At 50.1% G+C, this 25,037-nt stretch overlaps 1 protein-coding gene across 2 annotated transcripts in view; it reads left to right on the top strand.

The window, feature by feature from the left end:
* The window catches only part of LOC144170188 (neuroligin-4, Y-linked-like), an 81,323-nt gene that overhangs the window by 53,209 nt on the left and 3,077 nt on the right, over positions 1-25,037 (top strand). The window contains exons 2-9 of one of the 2 annotated variants that reach the window (XM_077699813.1): positions 2,858-3,007; positions 4,557-5,227; positions 12,129-12,439; positions 14,109-14,233; positions 15,438-15,727; positions 21,339-21,775; positions 23,321-23,394; positions 24,295-24,393. In XM_077699813.1, the coding sequence (XP_077555939.1) occupies positions 2,858-3,007; positions 4,557-5,227; positions 12,129-12,439; positions 14,109-14,233; positions 15,438-15,727; positions 21,339-21,775; positions 23,321-23,394; positions 24,295-24,305 (2,069 nt within the window). In that variant the 3' untranslated portion in view covers positions 24,306-24,393. The remainder of the gene's footprint in view (positions 1-2,857; positions 3,008-4,556; positions 5,228-12,128; positions 12,440-14,108; positions 14,234-15,437; positions 15,728-21,338; positions 21,776-23,320; positions 23,395-24,294; positions 24,394-25,037) is intronic. The other variant, XM_077699814.1, reaches the window with a different exon arrangement.

Here is a 25,037-nt window from a genome sequence, read left to right as displayed (position 1 = left end):
TCATAGGACTGTAGGGTATGCCGCTGCTTATAGTCAGCGCATTTGCTCTGACAGTCTCTCCAGAGTAGTGTGGTGGCACGACTCCGAAACAGCGGCATTAATACGCGACACAGCCATACGGTCTATGTTTAATCTAGAGTGCACTGAGTTCCAGAAGGGCTTCTCTGACTGCGTTTTGGGCTGCCGACATATATGGTGTGCCATCAAAGTGAACTGGAGGTCCAAAAACTGGAGATCATTCTGCTTAGAAACTTGAAGAGTGCAAATAACCCCACGCCTAATTTTTCCAGTATTTAGTGATTTGAGTATGGGCCTGCCGTACTTCCCACGTTTCACAAACAGCACAGCATCGCCAATGTATCGGACCACATTTATGCTGATGGCCGGGCTAAATTATGGGAGTTCTCTGAACTACTACTGAGGGCACTCAAGGTTGGTCAAAGGAGGCATTGCTGCGTCGTGTGTCAATGCCGCTGTCTTGAAAGAATGCTACTTCAGCATCCCAGGGGGCAGCGACATACATTTAAGTTCATCGTGTCCAAGGGGTGCGAAAGAGCCCTACGCAAGGTAAAAAGAAGCAGCGCAAAATAATAGTGGAAGAGACGCCAAGAAAACCACCAGCATTGATACCATGTATGCGCCGACTGTCACATTATCTGAGAAAAAAAAACATGCAGACGACGTTGTTTTTGAGCATTTCCTTCTACAGAGCAAGGATTCTTGCCAGTAGCTCTGCTATACACCAAGTGTCTTTTAAGTTGGCTTCACCGCTTTACACATATGAAGTGCTAGGAACACAATGTATTCTTATAGAACGCCAAAGACCGAGCCAATTTAACGGCGGCTTCACAACTATACAGGTACATAGTTGCTGGGAAGAAATTTCACCAGTGGCAATGTAAGCACTCTTAAGTATGTAAGCTCCATGTATTCTTAAATTACGCCAATATATTTTAGTTGTCTTCACTGCTATACACAGAAGCATTGCTAGCACTTTGTGTGACGCGTTTTAACGTCGGAGCTGTTCGAGGGCTGTCCGGACGAGTCTCTGCTGGTATCGTGTCACGCGCTCTAGAGCTGGAGATGTAAGTTGCACTAATGTGGCTATCTGGGCGTGTTACTTAGATATCATCATGGGGAAAAAGAAAGCGCAGCTGGAACACGGACAAAAAGAAGAGATGACTTGATACACACGAGCGCTCGTGTGTGTCCAGTCTTTTTTTTTTTTTGTCCGTGTTCCAGCTGCGCTTTCTTTTTCCTCTGGAGCTGGTTTCTTCGCGCCAGTTCCCAGTATAAAAAAACTGCGGTTGAGTTCTCTGTGATACGAATAGGTGAAACACCTAAAGTGAAACGTGCAGCGGAATCTGCAGCTGAGCATGATTTGCGGGCCGGCGGCTGCCTTGTGGGTGTGCTTGGCGAGCGACGTCCTGCTGGCAGGTCGCTTCTGCAAATTGTACTGGCGTGATTTTGGCGGATATGAAGTCAGTGAAATCTTGGTGTGTCCCTGCATGAACCACTTTTGTGTTAAAATATAGAACCCGAAAACGAACAACCCGAAGTATAACACTCTCTTTAGTACTAAAGGTTGATTCCCCGCAAGAAGACCCTATGTGCAGGGGTGCACCCTTTACAGGCCACTTGCTTCGTTGTACTGGCGTCATTTCCCTGACGGATATGACGTCACTGAAATCTTTGTGTATCCGGGAATAAAACACTTTCGTGTTAAAAATTCATAAAAAAATAAAGAAGTCATAGGGAATTCATTATTTGATATTATAAGACGGCTTATATGACCTCTTAAAATGTCTTTTTAGCAATGCAATTGTGTTTGGCAGTGAAGCTGATTTTAAAAATAAAATCGATGGAAGCGTGGTTTTTGTAAGCTGGCTTTCCAACTGCACAGCGAAGCATGGCTATCTACGGAGGGAGTATGATTAGAGGAAACAGTTCTAACTCTTGTGTTATCAAACTTAACCCGAAACGAATTATATGACATTTTAGCGGTTAGGACGACTCTACCATTACGCCGAGTTTCATTTACTTGTGACCATTGCCTAGTTCCCAGCGAAGTTGGGAACGTTACAGAAACGCTGTCTGCTGTCAATAGATGGCCATCTACAGAGGGAGTATGGTTACAGAAAACGGCTGTAGCTGCTACTTTACCGGAAGTATGCGGAAACAAATTATATGGCAATTAGCCACTTAGACGACTCTAACATTACGCACTAAAGCTTCGCTGGTAGCCCTTTTTTAGAGAGGGGAAGAGGGCAGTGAATTCTTTGTGATTATTTTAATTTTCAATTTTTCTCCATTGATTCCGAAGCAACCAATCATATTAATTTTTGTGCGTGTTAAATTAACCGCTTATGCATTTATTTTGCACGTATACGCGTAACGCATTTTCGCGTTACGAATAGATTTTCTGGGGTACTCGGGTAAGAATGCTAACGAATTAAAATTAGACACACAATGAAACAAAAATTTCAAAAAAGAAGTGAATAATTCGATCAATGACGACAGAAACGACAAGAAGTAAGCTCACACGAAATACAGGTCCACTTAGAACGGCCCAATAATATTCTTTTTTTTAATTTAATGGGACTGCAATTAGAAGCCTGGTCAAGGTACACACCTATCTCCGTCGCGCCTTTAGGTGCTCCTCGTCAGGATGATTCAGACTTATAGGCTAGGTTAAAGTCGTCACGTTACATTACAGACGGTCCAGGCCGGTTTTAACCAGCCTGGAGTGAGGTGACACTTAAAGGGCTGGTAATGCCGCGGCTCGCGTTAGTTAACCCGGCAGTGTCGCTTTTCCGACCGCTCGCTACAGTGCAGTGTTCCCTGTGAACGCATGCAGTGGGCCGGGACGCCGTGCGGCTTCCGGTGCTGATGTTCATCCACGGGGAGTCGTACGAGTGGAACTCGGGCAATCCCTACGACGGCACCGTGCTCGCCTCGCTCGGCAACGTGGTGGTGGTCACCATCAACTTCCGCCTAGGCATCCTCGGTAAGCTCACTCCCCCCCTCTCTTCCCTAAACAATCCGCTCGTATATGCGGCAGGAGTCTTGTTATTTTGCCTCGTGCTTGACTAATCTCGAGAAATACGACGTGGTGCGTTTCTTGCTTTTGCTCCAGCAAATGCATTAACGGTAATGACGTAACTGTAAATGTAGCAGTGCCGTAGCAGTTAAGGCTAAGTACGGTAATGCCTTAACTGTAACAGCATTTAGGGCAATTAAATACACCTTGGAAGCAGTGCATGTTCCGATAAATTAATACTAATGCTTCGGGTACGTTTTCCTTGTTCTGTGGTGGCGGCGTAAACCGAATGTCTGAACAGTCGGTGCGGCGAGCAAACCAGTGCTCGTGGTAATCGTCCAGTTTAGGAGAAACTGGACGATAAGTTTCTGGACGATAAGTTTCTGCGAGGGAAAAATATTGACAAAAATTGAACGAAAAAAAAAATCGTTTAATTTTTTTTTTGAACTGCAACCTTTCCGATAAAGCTGTATAGATGTTCTTTGTAGCCGTACGGCTGCATTTCAGGTGAGAGTCAAATTATCTGTTCACAGAGCTCGGTATGCAAATCTAGAGCAAAAAAAAAAAAAAAAGAAAAGAAAAAAAAGGACTTTCCGCTTTGTGTCAAATGCGTCAATTTGAATTCTAGCCCGCTGACCTTGTCAGCTGATACGGCGCTCCTAGGGGTTTTCTTGGGTCCCGACACAGCGCGTACAAGTCACCGAAAAAGAATAACAAGAAAGCTTTGCGTTTGATTTGTATGCAATAGCGGGACATTGTTGAGGCATGTATATAGTTTGGTGCGAAACATTAAAAGGCTCACAGACTGATTAAGGTATCTTTATTGCCGCTTCGATGACTCCCTGACCTAGGTCCCACTATGGTGTGAAAGCGGCAATGGGGTCCGAATGAGAGGATGGGGCCATAAAACAACTTAAGCTTCCGTCTACGACAGCGCTAGAGCAGAGCGCGTTTATGGCCTCGCTCAAGCGGCGTTTCGCTTCACACTTTGCGCTGGTAGCGGCAAGAGAAATGGCTTCCGGGAACGATCGGCCCCGTCTGCAGGGGCCTCGAAGAGAGCGATGCCAGCTATTGAATAAATATTAAGTAGTTACGGCGTGAAGAGCATCGAAGAAGGAGGCGGAGAAAGCGCTGGCTCCCAACTGGAAATATATTGTGAAGAACCGCACTTTATGCAATCAACTATCAGGTAAAAAAACGTCTACAACACGTATACAGCGCCGAACCGATGGCGTTCAACCGCTTTCTAGAGCAGTCTGTCTCGATTTTTCCGCGACTATTGTCACTACTAACTAATCAGTACTATTTCTTGCTTTGGTGGTGGAGGCGAAAACGTTAATTTGAACCGTAACAAAAAGAACAAGAAACGGGAGGTGTTTTCTCCTTCTAGAAGGCCACGTTAGCCAAATATTTCGACCATCGCTTGGCATGTGATGCGCGTACGCTTAAATACAAACGTTAGCAATGGTAGCGCGAATAAACTGACGGAGGGGCTCCCAACGCCTTCCCTCCCCAGGATTCCTCCCGGCCATGGGCAACAGCGCGCGGGCCAACAACGGTCTGCTGGACCAGATCGCGGCGCTGCACTGGATCCGCGACAACATCGCCGAGTTCGGCGGCGACCCGGCCAACGTGACGGTGGCCGGCCACGGCACGGGCGCCGCCATGGCGCACCTCCTGCTTCTGGCGCCCATGGCGCAGTCGCTGGTGCACCGCGCCCTGCTCATGTCCGGCTCGGCGCTCAGCCCCTGGGCGCTGGCCCGCGACGCGCATGCGCACGCGCGCCACGTGGCCCGCGCCCTGGACTGCCCCGTGGCCGAAGAAGAGGGCCTCGTCGAGTGCCTTCGGCTGCGGCCCGTGGGCGACCTGCTGCGCGTGCCGCTGTCGGTGCCCGACCACCTGAGCGCCTTCGGCCCCACCGTGGACGGCATCGTGCTGCGCGCAGAGCCGCTCGAGCTCACCGAGGCCCTGGCATCTTCCTCCGGACGCCGCCTGGAGCTCATGCTGGGCGTGTCCCGCTTCGAGTCGTACTTCTTCGTCAGCGCGTCCGAGGAGAAGTACGGCATCGAGGCGGACCGCAGGGACAGGCTGCTGCGCACGCTTGTGCGCAATCTCTTCTCCTTCCACCAGCAGGAGATCTTCCTCACCATCGTCAACGAGTACACCGACTGGACGCGACCTTTCCAGGTTCGATACCCGGGCTCCAACCCGCCTCGTTAGTTTCGTACCGCGAAAAGCGCTTTTCCCATTGTGTTGTCTTGTTAATCGCCCATTTCCGGGGCCCTACTTTCGTTGTATCTCCCCAAAGAAGTCCGGTATCAACAATACTAACTGTCAAGGAGTGTCGCCGTGTGTGTGTCCGTAATGGAAAATATGCGCGTTCTGCTTCACCCCAGTCATGCTTCCCATTCCCATTTCTTCAACATTATCTTGCTCCAAATTTTCCAAATAACTAAAATTTCAGTTCAGAGAGAGCGCCATCTACCGGTTCGCTTTGAACACTCCCGCTATTATCCCGAACAGCTACTGAACGGAGCCCACCGTTACGCCTTCGCGGCCTCGCGGGTTTCGAGCCCCACCAGCCCGAAAGTTTTCTTTTAAATTTTTTTTAAATTTTTTTTCTTAGATCAATTGTACGCGCCGTTTCGGTGAATCTACTTCTTTAGTGGAGTTTTTTTTTTTTTTTTGGCGTAAGGCAAAGAAACTCCAAGATCAGGATTGGCATTGCTTTAGTGAAATAAAAACATGATTGTATGAAATAAAAGGAGTGCTAAGCGTTCATAAATGTACATTGGTATGAAGGTGCACGTTCAAAAGATGGTTATGAATGAGACAGGACAGGTTATATACACGAGCAGTCCAATGAGATTTCCGTAAATAAGGGTGGTTTCGTTTCTTCTGGGTCGGTGTGGGTACTCAGGCTATCGAAACATTTAATTACGTTCTGAATCGCGCCGGAAATGGCGGGCTTGTACCTTTATTTATAGGAACGGAATGTCACGACAGTCGACAGCTTTCGCCATCCTTGCATGATACATCGGGAATGTAATTGGCTGACTAGAGCGCCCTTGTGCTATGATAAAGCGAAGCCAGCGCCGTGAAAAACATCCCCGTCAGCGCTTTTCAAAGCTTGCCTCTAGTATACGTTCCCTACTGCGGCAAACGCTCAAACCGTAACTACTACATGATTTGTATAACCAAACAATACCGCCTTGTTAGTTAGACAAATCGATAGACAAAACATCACAAACTAATTGTTTCCCATGGCATGCGAAACGATCAGTTCGACATGCTTTACGGGTGAGCGTTCGTTTCGCCGAGCGCTGCAGCATATACGCTTTTCACGGTGCGTGCTCTACCATGCTTAAACCGTCGTTTGGAGGGGAGGCCACGTGTCGCAATGCACGGTGCAGCATTGGTCGTCGTTCGTGCAAAACGAGACTGGGGGCACTAGCTGTAACTCATGGGCGAAAGCGCTTGGGCAGATATATTTGCTCTTTTTTTTAACTTCCCGGACTTTCTTTCGGAAGTTGGAAAGGTGAACCTCGTGAGAGACGTATTAAAGCAAATGAGTGAGTCTAATGTTTTCAAACGCGCTCAACAAATTTCTAGTTGAACTTTTGGAGCAAAAAGTGATAATAAAAGTGTAAATTGATAGATAATTGGGGTGCGTGCGGGAAATGTTTTCCTTCAGGTCCATTTATTCGGTCCAATTATTCGGGCGTTTCAGTGCACTGCCCTTTGGCGCCCGGTACCTGGGTTTAGCGGTGGCGCGCCGATTCCGCGAAACCGAGTGAGCGAACGAACCACTCCAGCAGAAAGAAGACGGAGAGGAGCGTCTGGCGAGGGGGAGGGCGGCACGCGCTGTGTGGGGGAGGGCGGCCCGTTCGTGGAGGCACGCGCTACCAAGGCGTCACATCCCAGCGCGTCGCCACACTGCCTCCCCCTCACACCTTCGCCAGGCGCAACCCACCGTTCTTGGCACCACAGGAAATTTTCAGGGGAGGTCCAAACACGATTTGCAACAACATGCTCGCCGGCGACAGCGAAGCACTGCGAGATAAGGGCAGAGTAGCGGGCGCCGCCGTGCGTTCGCTGATCACGCGGTCACTTCCTGAGACGCAGCGGATACGCGCCGTGACCGAGAGGACAGCAGTTCGCGCTGCGCCCAAATTTCGCATTATGGTTTATAGTAATCGTCAGTGCATTTTTTCAAACCTATCTTATTGTTTTCCTCTACTATCTCTTCTTTTATTTCTCTTCTCCACGTGTTAACGTTTTATCTCTTTTGTCAGCTTATATCAGTGGCCAGTTCTTCCCCTCCTCCAAACCCACTAACAGCCTCTTTTGGTTAAGTTTTCTGGCCTGCGCATTTCGTTACCACAAAATCTTAGACATCTAGCCAAACAGTATTCTGCGTTAAAGTTGGTTACTTTTTTAGTTAAAAATTATAATTGGGCAAAATAGGGAGACGGAGGAGTCCCATAGGATAGGAAGAATAGCTTTTAGCACCTATAGAATAGGAAAAAAAGAGGGGGATGGTTGTCAGTCATCCATGGCGGTCCGGGATGCCATGGCCAGCTGCAGCCTGAATGGCACCGGTCACCAGGCCGCGCTGGTTTTTCAGGGCATCGCTGGTCAGCAGGAGGTCCCACTGCTCCGGTGTCGGTGCGAGGACCTCTCGTAGTTCCGTTACGTCCTTGGACAGAATGGGGAAATAAATTTTTTAGGGCCTCAGCGCTGATGTCAAGACCACGCAGTTTCAAGTTCCAAGTTTCAAGTATCAAGTTTTATTCCCTTCTTTCCAATTTGTGGAAAGTGAAGCAAGAGCTAAAGGCTGCAGCCTGACAGAGGCTCTTGCTTCACGGGTCCATCCAGCAGATACAGCAAATCAACACAATAACATTCAATTTTATATACACAAAAAACACACTCGAAGCGTGATTAGTGTTGGGGGAATGGGGATGAATACATATATTCACAGGCTCTCCCGTACAGCTGTAGAATTTGCCCTCAGGACTGCACAATGTGCCACTGCTTTGCGTTTTTTTTTTTTCATTCTTGGTTTAAGTTAAGTGAAACATCCGGCACATAACTGCATCGCCTCCTCAAGAACCACGGTACAGTGCCTACAGCATTGTGCTGAACAGATAACATGTTCGATTTGATTCTGCGACACTCCGAACGACAACGGAGTTCAAGGTCGTCAGCGTTGAAGAGGCCACGCTAAAATACTTAATTAAGGGAGTTAAGAGTGAACGCCTGTCCTATCCGTTGTCAGTGTTTGTGCGCAGTGTTTTTTTTTTCTTGCTCTTTAGCCTTTGTTCACTCGTTTCCCGTCTAAAACGAAAACAAAACAAATTAACGTTCCAGTCTTCGCTCCCCTATCTTTTCTTTTTCGTTTGTTTGTTATTTGCTCTATTGGTTGCCTTGTTATATGCAAGAAGAGATTTGCTTCCGCCAATTGGCAAGGGCGGACAAGTCAGCCTAGCTGCTTCTCACGTATTTAAACCATTGCACCGCGGGACGTATCCTCGTTGACAGGGTGCTTGCAACCGTGCAAAACCTGAGCTGCTATAAAACGCACGTCGTTTACGAGAGTTTCAATTCATCAGAAGACATGACACTTGATTGATTGATTGATTGTAGGGTTTAACGCGCCGACGCAACGCAGGCGATGAGGCGCGCCGTAGTGGAGGGCTCCGGATTAATTTTGACCACCTGGGGATCTTTAACGTGCTCCGAAATCTCGTACACACGGGCGTTTTTGCTTTTCGCCTCCATCAGAAAAGCGGCCGCCGCAGCCGGGAATCGAACCCGCGACCTCGTGCTCAGCAGCGCAACGCCTTAGCCACTGAGCCACCGCGGCGGGTCACATGACACTTGGGCTGGTTGGTACATAAATTTCACAGAAAGCGTCAGCGCGTCACACGAGACAGGAATGGGCGTAGACAAACACTCGCGCTTTCTAACAACCAAATGCCAGTGAGCGTTGGTAGTAAGAGCAAGTGTTTGTCTACTCCCCTTCCCGCCCCATCTGACGTGCTGTCGCTTTCTGCCAAAGTTATGTATAGGTGTTATTCGTTGAAAAGTTTAGCTGTCAATTTCTTCGCTTGGCAACACTGGAAATGGCCACAGACATGGCCGATGCGCCACACACATGGCGAGGCTTGTGCCACTGCGCCCGCATGGCAAAAAAAAAAAAAAAAAAAAAAAACAACACTGGCGTGTGCGTCGTCTGCTCCGTTTCAACCCGATCTTCAACGGTGGTGTCAACAGAGATGTTATTAATCGCACTCACATTGGGCTCCAGGCAATACTTTGCGTTCAGTGAGGTAGAGTTTGTAACGTGCAACACAGTCATGTGCTTAGCACGGACAAGTACCGCCATCACGCGAAGCCCGACGTAACGAGTGACAGCGCACCCACACGGTTGCCCCATGCGCGCCTTGCCAGTGAATACAAGCTACTTCACCCACCTCAAAAATACTGCCTCAGCAGCTGGAAGCCTATAATAGAGAGATAGAGATAGAGATAGAGATAGAGATAGAGATAGAGATAGATGGATAGATAGATAGATAGATAGATAGATAGATAGATAGATAGATAGATAGATAGATAGATAGATAGATAGAGAGAGAGAGAGAGAGAGAGAGAGAGAGAGAGAGAGGGGGGGGGGGAGGGGGGAGGGGGGGGAGGGGGGGGAAGCTTTATTGAGAACTGAAGCGGTCAGCCCAACTAACTCCTCCCACTTCCGCACTAGGGCTTTGCGGAAGCTACAGTATCGTAGCGAAGGCGTCGAAACAAGTTGCTCGAATACACGTGCCACTACAGCCACGGAGCCTGAATCAGGGATGACGAAACGCGGAACGCAAACGTCCCTGCTCGCTCCCACGGAGCGCGGAACCAAGTTCGACGTTACGCATTCAGTAGAACAATTGCATATGCAATACGGAAGGCCAAAGGTCCCTACAAGCTCTTACCTTACGGCCTGCGGAACTGTTCTACTCTCGAAGCACGAAAACAATTTCAAAACGTTGTTGCCTTTATGCCGTATGTGAATTTTGTATAAGCACGTGGGCTTCTTGTCAGGGCTTTACTTTTTTGCCTGAAAAGAAAAAAGAGGGAACGTAAAAATCGAATTCACTGAAGTTCAGGACCAAATGGGTCGTATCTAACATGATCACAGAGCGCACAGGGAAGCTATTTCGTAAGGCCTTGGGCAACCGATAAAGAGCCTACGTTTCCCATTGATTATTCACATCTCCCAGCCGCTTAAATGGATCGCGCTAACGGTGAAAGCGCCCAGCGAGCTCGAACGGATTCACTCGGACGGTGCGCACATCAGGTTTCTCTGAAATGAGAAAGAACAAAGAAAAAAGCGTTATGAGAGTTTCTTTGGGTCGTTGGGGATTAAAGTATGTTATTTATTACGAATGAACTGATAAATAATAGGATGGTGCACAAGTTCCCCCTGTGAGAGTTGATACGAGTGGCGTATCAAGGGAAAAAAAAAGGGAGGGGGGGGGGAAGGGGTGTTAGCTTCCTTTTCCCGCCTGAAATATGGGTCGAAAATTTCAGGTGAGAAAACCGAACGTAGGGCCACTTCTGTTGCTTCACTTCAATTACTTACAGTAGTGCTACAGAAGGCAGTGCTGAGAGTAAAATTTACGAAAGGTCACTGGACTGGTTCACATCCCAGGGCCGCAATCACAGAGCATGTTGGGCTGGATGCACTCCGCAGAACTGTCAGACGATACAGTAGAACACTGGGACCGTTGGCTATATTGGACGAGCTTACACAGTCAGCCGAAGTTCGAATCCCTGGCGCCTAGGTTCTACAGGAACACCGTTGACGAAGCGCTCCAGTAAGGCAGTACAGGTCACAGCATTATTCCGTTGATGCTCTTGGATGATCTCGTGGAGCGAGAGTTGATCTCTGAAGAAATAACTTGCGATGACATCGGATCAATATTGACGTGACCCATGCATTGGGTTTGTTTGTTTTGTTTTTATCGACAGGCTGCGCCGGGCTTTGGTATCTGTTATCCGTGTGCCAAGGGAAGCCCGTATTCCATTCTTTATTTTTATGCCGCACGTGTTATCTCTTTTGATAGGGAGAGCGTTTCGAACTAACGTCAACAGCCTAGAATAATCTCCTTTGATCTACAGTGTTCTGGATAAAATCGACGGTTCAATAAACACTCGCGCCCAAAGATAAATGCCCGCAGAGTCGAGCATTCGATTTTCCGACTCTCGCCTGAGCCCGTCACTTTGTTGACTGCTGCTTCGCCGCCCGGCGCCTGTGTATTCCTTGAGTTGTTAGTGGGGCACAAGTTCGCTCCAATAAACTTTTTTTCCCTTCAAGCCAACTGCGTCATCTTTGGCTTCGTGACAATATGAAGAAAACTATACAATATTTGCCACTAGAAAACGGCGTGATACAAGGGGAGAGAAGGAACGGGACAAGGAAAGCCTCGCATCCTTGCGTCATCGTATTTTGACATGATTGAGCTAGAATATACAATTATGCCGAATTTGTAAATCGGGCAAATTTAGGCCTACTTTATTACCCAATGAGGCCAAATTTATAGCATTCAACACCTTCTAAATAACTTGTAAGAACAACGCTGCGCTAAATAAACTTATGAAGGATGGCTGTCATTTTAGTGGGTAGGTAAATCTGAACATCTACGCGCGGAGAACACGGAAAACCGGGAGCGAAGACAAAAAAAAAAGCCTTCGCCTCCCCCCTTGTTATTCTATCCAGTCTTCCTCAATCTGCATATTCGCTTGCCCAAATCAAATTCAACGCCCACATGGCTGAATTTCAATAGGGCAACGTTCTACTGCGTTCCTGCGCAAGCCTACAGCGTACGGAAATAATCTAATTACTGAAGTTATTCCTCCCGCACCCAACCCTCCAATCTTACTTCTTTCGTAAGGGTGCATAAAATCGAGACGGCACTGGTTAGCAACTTTAAAAAAGCCGCTTTGCCGCGGTCATTCCCGTCGTGCATGGGAAGAAGGGCGTCTTTGTCCCACATTGTTATAATAAATGGCCGCCATTCTCCTTCTGCCGCGGCAGCAGCACCCGCTCAACATCCTGGACAGCACGGGCGAGGCGGTGGGCGACGCCCTGGTGGTGGCGCCGCTGGTGCGCACGGCCGGCCTGCTGTCGCGCGTGGCGCCCACCTTCCTGTACGTGTTCGCGCACCAGGCCGAGCTGTCGTCGGACTACCCGAGCCGGCTGGGCTGCGTGCACGGCGAGGAGCTGGCCTTCGTCTTCGGCGCGCCCCTCGTCACCGCGCTGGGACACTTCGGACGCAACTACAGCAGGCCCGAGATGGCGCTCGCCGAGGCCACCGTCTCCTTCTGGACCAACTTCGCCAAATTCGGGTACGGTTGATGCGCACGGCACGTCACGTGCCGTGATTGTCATCCCAAACGGTGAACAGGGGACAAAGGACACCGGGGATAGTGCTGTTGCGGCCACAGCACTGTTCCACATCCGCCGGAGAAGGAGGGGGGGGGGTGGGGGGGGGGAAGGAGAACGGAAAGGCTGGGAGGCTAATGAGGTGTACAGCCTGGTTCGCTATCATACGCTCGCGGACTGGTGTTCATGGAATAAAAGATAGGACAGGCGAAAGGGAGGAGACGGGAGCGAAAATGCACGCGCGTGGTCCGTTTCCCGGAAACTCGTGACGTTTGTGTAGGAGAGAGTAGAGGTGACTGAGTGATTGTAGGGTTTAACGCACCGACGCAGCGCAGGCGATGATGCGCGCCTATGTGGAGGGCTCCTGATTAATTTTGACCCTCCGGGGTTCTTTAACGAGCGCCGAAATCTCGTGCACACGGGCGTTTTTGCTTTACGCCTCCATCAGAAAAGCGGCCGCCGCGGCCGGGAATCGAACCCACGACCTCGTGCTCAGCAGCGCAATGCCTTAGCCACTGAGCCACCGCGGCGGGTAGGAGAGAGTAGTAGTAGTAGTACGAAACTTTAATGAGCTATCAAGTAGGAGTCGTTCCCTAGTCACAGAATCCAAGTGATGAACGAGCGACCGGTGCTCTAGATGCCAGTAGTTCCTGGATGTCCTGGTGGTCGCTGGTAATCAGGTTCTCCCACAGCTCATAGAGGCGGAGGGGGGAAGTAAAGGGTAGGAGGTCGGGGTTATGCGCACCCTCTAATAAAATGGGGACTAGTGTGCCAGGCTTAGAGAAAAAAGTGCGTTGGGAAGAGATTACGTGATTCATTGAAGTATGGTAACCATTTTTGATGAGCGGTGTCCGTGAACGCTAATGCTTGAAAATTACATCTCGAAGATGATAATTTCTCGGTAATTCCGCTGAAAAATTTTCCCATATTTTAAAGCGCGATTAAGAAGCGATCGCCTTGTTTATTTGCGCAAGTTTTTTGTCGTGATGTGAGCTCTTTCATACAGCCGGAGGGTAGAAAAAGAAAAAAACGGGGGATATGAACATAATTTCAGACGAATTGCAAAAACAAACACATAATTGCACTATTGAGAAAATAAGGGGAAACGTCAGGGGTGGCATCAGAGCCAGTTTTTTATGAAACGTACAGAGGCATAAATTCTATAGAAATTGGTCCACGATCACACTTTGCCTAGCTCCAGCCGTGTCCCGCCAGTTGACTGCTTCCAATTTTTTTGTGTGTCCACATACACCCGATTCAATTATTTCCGACATAATTTCTGACTCGTAAAACTAAATTCATGATGCTGCTACCGTATAGACTCGTTTTATACTAAACTAGACAAACATCAGTCATGGTATGTGCTAACGTGATAGAGTAAATGTGTTAAAAAACGAAGGACCAGAGAAACAGAGGGTTCAGGTGCTGTTTATTTCCTGCCTCTTTTTCTCGTTCTTTGTATCGTAGAGCTCTTTTGTTGCTTTATATTCTGAATAAAATCACCCGACAGCACACCTTGTTGCGTAAATATAATCTCGCATCTTTCAAAAGCTCTTGGAGAAACATTTTGTTTTTTTTTTTTGCGGCCCGATGCGGCATGGGGCGAAACGTGCGTTGTTTCCCGCCACGCAGGGACCCTAGCTACACGGGCCACGGCGCAGGCGGTGGTGGCGGTGGCGAGCTGCATTCTAAAGGGCGCTTCGAACGGATCGCCTGGCCACCTTACGAACCTGCACACCAAAAGTATCTGCTCATCGGTAAGCACGCCGGGGTGAACCGTTTGGCCCCTGGTATCTTATGGATACCTCGGCTTTCCTTCTTTGATGAAATTCTTCCCGATACTATACATCCTTGCTGTGTTGCATAAGATGCAGCCCTTGCTTTGCCGTTTTACACGCGGATCAGTTCTGATGGCCTGACGTTAAGCGAAATCGCAATAATTTGTTGCTTGCTTCAAGGTACAGTGGTATTGGGAATATACGTGTTTTTGTGTTTTTAGATTCGTGGGCTACCTTTGAGCGTGGAGAGTATGGTCCCATCTTCTCGCCTTCCCGTCTTGTCTTTAATGATTATCCCCAAATTACCCGTGAAATACGACCCTCACGAGAAACACTGTTTACAGAATAGACCAAAGCACCGCCATCTCTTCTCGGACGTGCTTGTGTAGGCAGAAATTCTTTTCTTCAACGCAAACGTCGTAATATGTTGGGGCGAGAGATGTCGCTAGAAATGCATAAAAAGGCGCCGAATAATTTTCTATTAGCAAACATGGCAGCCGCCGTAGTGAGTGCTGAAAGGATGTGAGAATGCAGAGGATTACCGCGCGCGGTCTGAATATCGAGCAGTGAAGTATAAAAACGTTAGTGTGGACCCTTCACCGATTTCCGAGTGTGTTCAAAATACGACGTAATTTATTATTTATAAAATGGAAGATTCAGTTTCTCAGGACCCATGAAAAAAGCCGTCGTCTTTTCTTCCCGCATCACCCTCGCCATCGTGTCTACATTTGGTAACAAGATAAGAACGGCAATAGCTCAGGTACGGTATCACTCCGCCTAAGCGACGGCCCCGGGATGTCAACGGGCGCGCGGGTTTTGAAAGGAGATTGCTATGAATTCGTGATATCGTCTGCCTTTTCTCAGGTAGTTTGTTTGTCGTCGCTGCAGTAGTTTATAAGCATAGTAAGTTCAAAAAATCACGAAAACGGCTCGTGGCATGTTCAATATGTTCCCAGTACCGCACTACTTGCGCCGCGCGGAGTAACATCCTGTTGCGGTGATGAGGCACAGCGGCAACTTCGCTGCCGTTCTTAAGTTGTACCCGAGTATAGAATCGCACATGCAACACGCAGTTTAACACGGAAACGCGGATAACATAAGACCCATCGTGTTTAAGGTTTCCCGTGCTCTTAACCCTTCAGCATCCGGCCGCCCTACACTGCGTTTGCATGCCCGAACGCAGGTCTGAAGCCGAAGGTGAAGGACCACTACCACGCGCACCGGTTGTCGCTGTGGCTGCACCTGATCCCGCAGCTTCACCGGCCGGGGGCCCCCGAGGCGCACCACCTGCTCGAGGACCATGACAACCCGCTCAGCTACGACGGCCACGTGCGCTCGCTGGACGGCACGGCGCCCATCGTCTCCTCTTCCTCCTCCTCGTCCACGGCGCCCAGCAGCAGTAGCAGCAGCACCAGCAGCAGCAGCAGCGCAGCCCCGCTATCACCGGCACCCGGAATGCCACAGGCCTCGCAGGCGAGTGCTCTAGGCTGATCCTGCTCGCAAGTGCACTTTGCATGAGAGCTCCTCTCCTATCGGCACGCGACCCAGTGTTTCCCGCTGGGCCGCGTCTGGAGGGTTGATGTGTTCGGGCGCCTATCGGGGTGAGCAGTCCTAATCCCCGGCCTTGCGAGGAGGCAGGTGCAATCGTCGCGACGACGTGTGAGGGATAAATGCTGCTGCGAGGCGCGTTGCACGCCACATCGTCGAGAGAGCAGCTGTAAGCGCAGCGAGAGAGAGAGAGAGAGAGAGAGAGAGAGAGAGAGAGAGAGAGAGAGAGAGAGAGAGAGAGAGAGAGAGAGAGAGAGAGAGAGAGAGAGAGAGAGAGAGAGAGAGAGAGAGAGAGAGAGAGAGAGAGAGAGAGAGAGAGAGAGAGAGTACTGAGAAAGGAAGCAATCTCTGCTATTCTCCCCAAATTCAGGATCAGGATGCGGGATGGGACATTTGGGTTACAGGGAGAACGAGGGTGTCGAGCAGGATAATATTCTACTTTGGTTGTTTTAACGCGCCAAAGATAACCTAAGTGGCGGACGGATTGTATAGATAAAGTCATTGGATGCCCAGAGAAGGGCAAGTGCGGGCATAGAGGTGTGAGGGGACTTATGTCGAAGAGGCAAGCACGTAGTACCATGCACGGCGCGAAGTGCAAACTAAACGGGTGTGACTTAAGTCTGGCTTTGCCACACTATGACATCTTGCGTGGTGCTGCATGCTTTACAGGAAACTCGCAGAGAGGAGTAGTTGGGATGATGACGACCCGGCACAGAGCGCGTTAGGTTACACGCTCGTAGCAATAAAAAAAAAATTGTCCTCCCTTCCTAAAGTAAGTTGAGAGAAGTGCGGAAGCGAAAAGTGCGTCCAACCGTTGGACCAATGGATCGTCAATCCTTCAAAGCCCGAAATCCCGAAGGAACAACGAACCCATGCGACGATTTTTCGCGCTCTAAGTAAACGCATCTAAAACGATTTAAATGTATACCGCTACGTGGCTTATAAGATAAAGGTATACTATTGTAGTCTTTCCTTGTCTTATCTAGAACCATTCGTTTTTCGCGATTTTCAAAGTAACCCTTTGGCACCATGGAAGCCCGGTTCCACGCGCGCGCCGTGTGTCCAGAGATCGTATCAGAGCTTTTCTGTCAAAAATGGGCAGATATTACGCAGAGGTGGCAGTCGACATAAAGCGAAGCTCTTGCACTTGTGCTTGTATACTGACATCATCACTTGCACGTTTTTGCGGTAGACATTAATTTCCTCGTCGTCGGCAGTATGGCATTCATGGCAACAATATGTCCGTCCTCACCCGCCATAATTTTTTGGCTCGTTGATATATTTTGAGTGTATGAGTGTAAGAAGCAACCTCTACTTTGACAAGATTACAAGACATTGCCTTGCATATAAAGGTGTTTATAAGGGTGATTCAGGCAACTTGGGCGAATAGTTTAAAAAATCCTGCAGCTGTGCCAATTAATGCTTTGGCTCTTTTCATCTTGCCTGGCAGCACTCCGAAAGCTATAGTTATCGCCAACACTGCGTCATATACATACTTGAGAAGCGAAAAGCTGTTGCCAGGCGGTAACAGACAGCGATTGTATATAGAGCTTCGCCACAAAAACAGAAGATACGCCTCCGGGCCCTACTCGCCGCTCAGCTTCCTATCCCCCACCCCTTCGCCCATCCGCACACTTCACCAGACGAGAGGCCACATTTATGAGGCAGTACAGAAGAGACACACTCACTCTCTTGTGACATGGCTGACCACCACATCCGCAACCTCAGAGGTACAGGAGCCGTCCGAAGTAATTGGGGCACGGGAGCTGTGGCCGAACCGCACAGGAGCGCCGTGTAGCTGCATCGGCGGCAAACAAAAGAACGACGACACGCATGCGCGCCTGGCGACGGCGATAGCCCACCTATACATTTGAAAACACTTCTTCTAACCTGTATTCGAGAATTCCTCGCAGCATACTGGTATCGGCGATGGCGCTAATAGTATACACATTTAAAAATATTTGAAGAAAACAAAACTGTCATTGCGGATCCCAGTGAGAGCGCCGCTTCTCCGGCAGCTCGCGTGCACTGGAAGTGGGTCAAAGACGTTGTCAGATGTGTCTCTGCTATCAGCGCCATCACCGAGACCAGTATGGTGCTCAGAATGCTCGAAGCCAGGTTAAATAAAGTGGTTCGAGATATATAAATGGGGTATCCCCGTCTGAAGGCGCGCATGCGTGTTCTTGTCCTTTCGTTTGCCGCCGGTGCAGCTACACGGCGCTCCTAGGCGGATCGGCAACAGCTCCTGTGCTGCAGTTACTTCTGACGGCACCTGTACACTCCACTACTAAGCTTTCGGTCGCTACCTTCACGTACACACATATAAAGCATGTCCCTGAGCGCATCCTCCTGAAATTCCATACGCGTCGGCCAGCTGGACCGCTCCACCAAGAGGCCTCTAGCCTACTGTAGCCACCACTCGTGCAGCCCATCGAAGGAATCTTGGAACCCCTGAACCCTTTGTGCTCTCCAGCCGACACGGTGGCTGCAGGCTACAAGTGGCCATGTGACTCTACAGACGTTTTAATGCTCTCTCTCTCCCTCTCTCTCTCTCCCTCTCTCTCTCTCTCTCTCTCTCTCTCTCTCTCTCTCTCTCACACACACACACACACACACACACACACACGCACGCACGCCCGCACGCACGCCCGCACGCCCGCACACACGCACACACGCACACATACGCACACACACACACACGCACGCACGACCGCACGCCCGCACGCCCGCACGCACGCCCGTACGCCCGCACGCGCGCGCACACACACACACACACACACACACACACACACACACACACACACACACACACACACACACACACACACACACACACACACACACACACACACACACACACACACACACACACACATTTCTACTTCGCATTTGTTGCAGTTTTTTAAACGGGCTATCGAATGCACCCATTGCTGTAAGTGAAAGAAAGCCGGCCGATAGCGGCAATCGTGCGGAGTCACTTGCGCACCCATACACTGTTCAGACTTAAGAGAACAGAGAGAGGGAAAGATTTGCCCAACGTGGTTTTGAAGGAAAGGAGACGGAGCTCCTTCACCGAGAGGTAGGAAGGGCGAATAAGCTTTAATAAGCTTACCACCTGCGGTGCTAGTCTTCGGCCGGGGGAGCCCCTGGGCTGTGGAAGCGTCCTCATCCAGCTGGACGCACCAGAGTTAATCTCACGGGCAGTACCTGTAACCTGAGCAGCACGGTTTCCCACTGCTCACTGTTAGTGATTGTGAGGCCATTCGTGACCGCCTGCGGACATTGTTATAACATGTGTGCTAAATTCACATGTTCCTGACATCTATGAGACCGGCCGAATAGCGCCCCCGGTAGAAATAGCTATACACAAGTGGGTTAGTATATGAGTGGGTCTGTAGAGGTCGCCAGACCACCGAATGTCGCTCACTGAAGGATGGGTGCGCGGGTGGGCAAACGATAATGAGTTATAATGTCTCCGCATGGCGCGAGTCTGTCCCTGGCTTACATGGGGACGAGGTCCACGCAAGAGGTGCCCCCGCTCGGTCGGTAAAGCCTCTAGCAGCGTCTTACGCGTGCTCGTTCCATCCCAGGCCGGAGTGGGCGGGGGTGCAAATTAGGTTGGTCTTGCCGGTCCCGTTTTTGGGTTAGAGAAATTAGGATTGCGGACGCCTTCCTGCAGATTTGTCTTACGGAGAAATTTATATTCGCTTACTTGAGGTCACTTATGATTGCCTTGCTCTTTGTGGAGGCAACCGTGGCTAGAGCAGCGGGTGCCTCTACTCCAACCACAGTCTCTCGTGCAATGGAGCAGGGGCGATGGAGTCACCCGGGTTGTTGACCACCGCTATGGCCGTTGCTTCGCGACCGGCGTAGTCGGCCGCCTCCACGTAGACTACGTTCTCGGATTTCGCAGAGTGTTTTAAGTGCGAATGCACTTCTTAAGCGACCCTGAACCTGCGTCCACCGGCGATGTCCGCGCTCGTGCGAATGCACATGGCACATACCCACGTGGGGGATTGGCCAGGAATCTCCTCGTCTTCCTTGGCAACGGGGGGAGATGGGCGCGCGCTGCCTGGCCGCTGACATGGCACATACCCACGTGGGGGATTGGCCAAGAATCGGGCGTGAGAAGGGCTAATGCACCTGCTTAAAGGAGTACTGACACGAAATTTCAAAGCTGAGATCCGCTCTAGCAATCAAGTACAACGACAACACAAATATGTGTCTGTGAATAAATGCATCTTTCTTTCTTTGTAGTTGTGTGTGTGTGTGTGTGTGTGTGTGTGTGTGTGTGTGTGTGTGTGTGTGTGTGTGTGATCTCTCTTTCGCGAACATTACCGAACCGCGCAAATTCAACTCGTGCATTCGCACTTTCACATTCTTCCCCTCGGGGAAATGCGGGGAATTTTTTTCCAAAGCTCGGGCTCTGGCCTCTCGCTGCTCCTTGTTATGTATGGGATGCACGTTACGCGGGAGCGGAGAGGTGTAAAGGTATTCCTTTATAGTTTGCGGGATCGCGAATCGGGTCGTCGCGCTGTGGGGGTGAGCAATACCCAGTGAGTCGAGTATGTGACGCCCCATCGTGGTGCAGGTCAGCCTTACGAGTTGCCCTAGCTCTTGAGAGAGGAGAAAATTTTGAGCGAGTTTAAAGTTTGCAAGTATGCGTGGAGCAGTAATATTTGGCTCGGATATATCCTAGCTACCTGATCCTAAGGACTAGACACACTTATCGAGCCCGTTTTGAAATAATGTCAGATGCCGAAAAAAGAAAATGAAATAAAAGTGTTGCAGGGCCCCTTTAAAGGAGTACTGACGCGAAATTTTAAAGCTCAGATAACTGTGTAAAAAGCTTCCCTTGTATATAAAGATACCCTCTCGGAATTTTAAGCCAATATCCTTCAGTAAAACATATTGTAAATCAATTTTAATCCTTGCGCGCATGAGAAAGCTCATCCGCGCCATCGAGCGAGCTCACGACGTCATCTGCGCTTCGACCGAAACGGCCGACGTCGGGGCTCCCGTCACGTATCGAGGCGGCCTCGGTGCTGTTGGCGCGCTCTTTTACACCTTGTGCGCACGTCACAGTTTTTGGGACTGACGTCACGTGCGACTACGGCCAGTCGAACTGGTCTGGCGCGCGCACGAGCGCGCCCAGACCGGAATCGGCTGGGATGCGACAAGAACAGTGACGTCAAATGCGCCATCCCGTCATGGCGGCTGCCTCGGTGTTCGCTTCATCGAAACCGAAACTGATACAAATATACGGAGCTGGAAATAATTATTTAGGCTGCGTTCGACAATCCAATGTGTCATTCTAGGATTAGTGGGCTCGTACGCACCTATAGCCGCGAAAAAAAAAAACCGAACACAAAAATTCCGCGTCACTACTCCTTTAAAACGGTAAATGTTTATTTTTCTGTGCGTAAAATCTTCATCGATTCCTAAATATGGCGGGAACTGTTTTAACATTGTTTTATTGAATGATGCATCTGTTTAGAAGGGGCAACGTTCTTAATGAAAAGAGCCGGCGGCGCAGGGCAACGAGAGCGGTGCGTGGCCCGCCGAGGCGGCGTCGACGGCGCGGCCGCTGTGGGAGCCCCTGTCGGGCGGCGGCTACTCGACGGCCCTGAGCGTGACCATCGCCGTGGGCTGCTCGCTGCTCGTGCTCAACGTGCTCATCTTCGCGGGCGTCTACTACCAGCGCGACAAGACGCGGCTGGAGGCCAAGCTGCACAAGCGCAGCTACAAGCTGGCCAAGCCCGGCGAGACGCCGCACCTGACGGCCGGAAAGCCGCTCGCCCTGCGAGCCCCGCCGCCCTCTCCCGTCGGACCCACGGCGGCCGCAAGGGGCGGGGCCGGCGCCGGGGCCGGCAACGCGGCTACGCTGCCGCCCAAGGCGCCTCTGCCGGAGGCGCAGCCGCTGCTCGCGCAGGGCGCCAGCCTGGCGAGACTCGTCCTACGCACAAGGCCGTCGTGAGTACACCTCCCTCTGCATGCGATAAAATTGAAGGTCGTCTCAGTAAGGGGTATGCAAATTCTAGCAATGAAGCGGGAGGAGCAGCCCTTGGTTAGTTTTGATTATACTATTACTTCAATCTTTATTGTATTACCACGAGAGTATTTTATTCTGGGATTCACGAAGATTTCGCTGACGCCATATCCGTCACGGAAGTGACGCCAGTACAACGAAGCAAGCGGCCTGCAAAGGGTGCACCCCTGCACACAAGGTCTTCTTGCGGGGAAGCAACATTTATTACTAGTGGCTCAGTAGCTAAGGCGTTGCGCTGCTGAGCACGAGGTCGCGGGTTCAATTCCCGGCCGCGACGGCCGGTTTTCTGATGGAGGCGAAAAGCAAAAACGCCCGTGTGTACGAGCTTTCGGCGCACGTTAAAGATCCCCAGGTGGTCAAAATTAATCCGGAGCCCTCCACTACGGCGCGCCTCATCGCCTGCGTTGCGTCGGCGCGTTAAACCCCACAATCAATCAATCAACATTTATTACTAAAGAGTACCTTATACTTCGGGTTGTTCGTTTTCGGGTTTTATATTTTAACACGAAAGTGTTTTATGCCGGGATACACCAAGATTTCACTTTATTAAACGGGCTCATGAACTGAAACCCTTCCCATTCCACCGAGGTGTAACGGCTACCAAGATTTCACTGGTGTCATATCCGTCACAGAAATGATGCCAGCCGAAGCGACTCGCCAGCAGGACGTCGCTCGCCAAGCACACCCACAAGACCACCGCCAATGAGCAGGTCGTGCTCAGCTGCAGATTTCGCTGCACATTTCAGTTTCGTGTTTTACCGATTCCTATGGCAGAGGGATCGACCACAGTTCTAGTTTAGTCCGCACTTCGGGGTCAACGGAGGCTCATTGAACGATATTCTTCATACTGACAAGCGCGACGCAGAGCATCGACACCGGCCCAGGACCATGACCCGTTAAATTTTATGAAACTATTACGAGACGAGAAACGCGACAAAGGCGATACGCTACGTATACAAGGGGAGATAAGACCACATAGGCCCGAACCAGGACGCTGCTATATATACACTAACATCCTCTCCCCACTGTCGTCCGCTGTGCATCCTGTGCAGCTATCGTGCTCTCTATTGGTAGATTCAGCAGCCGCTGTGTCTAACACACTCCTGGGCGCTGCCTAGCGATGCACTTTCTTGCTCATGCGGCATTCTTTGCCTCTGTTACGTTTCCCTCAGAAATGTCTACAAGATGCAGTTCTAAAAATTGTTCTGAAACAGGCTCTTAATCCAGCCGAGCACATCAAGAAACTTGCTCCCAACGGAAAAAAAAAACATGGCACTCACGTGAAAAAAAAAAAAAAAAAACTCAAATTAAAGCAGCCTGCTACCATTCCACCACAAGTAAACCGCGGAAGAGTCAGAGAAAGACGTACACTTGATTCATTTTCTTTTTCATTTTCAAGTGCGTCCCGCGTTGGTGCGTCGACTTGCTGAACCTGCCTTTTTGTTCTTTCGTTCCTCTTGCTTCCGCAGCGAGCCTCAGGAGAACGTGTGCGTGATGCAGTGGCGGAAGCCCGGGTGCCTGCCGCCTTCGTCCGGCGCACCTGGCAAGTATACATACAGTCGGCCATGCCTTCACGCTCATCTACATCAAAACAATGCACGGGTGCTGCGCTCAAATGAGTGAGCGCACGGAATCGAGAGGGCAGTGGACGTCGAAATTGTGAGAACATTGCCGTGGCAGCGCGCATCGAATCCATGTCATGGAACCCGCCGCAATGAACGTCGTATACAATTCAGGAGGAGGCGCGACCCATCATTAATGACCCCTGCTTGAATCTCTACAGACCCGCTGTTACCCGCTATTCTACTACAAAACATAATTGTTCCAAACAGACGTTAAGCGCACAAACTGTGCTCGTGTCGCGGATAACATGCTACGGCAGCCGCGCCGCGACGTCGCGGGCGTGCCTGCAGGTGTTTCCGGATGATCCACAATGACTTGTTGCCGTTGTTTTTACAGAAAAGCTGCATACATCTACCCCCCCCCCCTTCGAATGGTTACGTCTCCGTGGGCTAAAACGCCAAGCCGCCAAGGCCTACGACGCCGAGAGCATGTGTCAGGCTAATCAGGCACACAGCATAGAGCTCAGAATTCGTTTAAGGAAACCACAAAACAAGCATCGGAACCACATTGCGGATGATAAGGCACCTGTGAACAATGAGTACAATTCATCTTGTACCATCCTGGACCTTAGCGATAAGGGATGTTAGGCTTACTACCTTTTACAGTTGCGAATCAGATACATGCCTTTCGCGCGTATCACCGAATTTCAAAATTCAGGCCGTCGCGTCTGCTAAGAAAGCGAAGTGCTTAGAGCATGCATGTCTCTGACGGCAACGCCTACCTCGAAACATTGTTATTGCGACGTCAATCTTACGGAGGTACTGACGCACAAGAAGCTTAACTCTGGTAGCACACGCTCCATCTCCGTCTCTTGGTGCAGGCTCCGGATAGCAGACGCCTACAGCCGGGACCCTCCGGTCATACCGACTGGACTGAGAGCTTGAACGCGCCGGGAGGGCAGACGCCAAGCCGGCCTTAGGTAATTACGTTGCGTCCATTCGAGCTCGCGAAACTCTATTCTTTCTCTCCCCGTGTGGCGCAAGTCATATCCCCCGGAACTAATTTTGGGGGTTGCTTTGAAGTGATACCTGCGCGTATGTTCAGCCCGCACACTGACTCTTTTTTCTGCGATGTTACCTTGCTTGGTGTATGCAACACTTTCTGTCTGGTTTAGCTTCCTAATATAATTCAAAGCAAGTAAAACCTTCACGAAAACATAAGAGGGCATATAGTATGGCTAGACGCAGAAGGTAAAGTCAAGATAATTTTATGCACATTATTCTTGACATCATCGCACTCCAGCTGATTTCGATGTCCGGATCCCTCCGGCCTTCCCCGAACTTCCCTCGCACCATCCGTATCTGTGCGGAATTCCTTCTAACGGTTACTTCACACGGAATAAAATACTTGCGGAAACGTCGCACGAACAAGGACGATGGAGTGCAGGGCGAAGCGCTGTCTAACAACCCCCGGGTCAGCTGTTTGCCTTCTCGTTCTTCGTTCGTCTTGCTCGTGTGACGTTTCCGCAAGTTTGAAATCTTCGAACCATCACAAACTTTCCCTTTGTTGCGAAAAAAATGCGCCAGACATCACGGCTTCCTGAAACTATTGTGCTGCTACTTA

This window comes from Haemaphysalis longicornis, unplaced genomic scaffold (genome assembly GCF_048455015.1).
Source record: "Haemaphysalis longicornis isolate Haplotype H1 unplaced genomic scaffold, Haemaphysalis longicornis Haplotype H1 scaffold_2, whole genome shotgun sequence".
NCBI classification, from domain to species: Eukaryota; Metazoa; Arthropoda; class Arachnida; order Ixodida; family Ixodidae; genus Haemaphysalis; species Haemaphysalis longicornis.
This window is presented reverse-complemented; position numbering and strand designations above follow the sequence as displayed.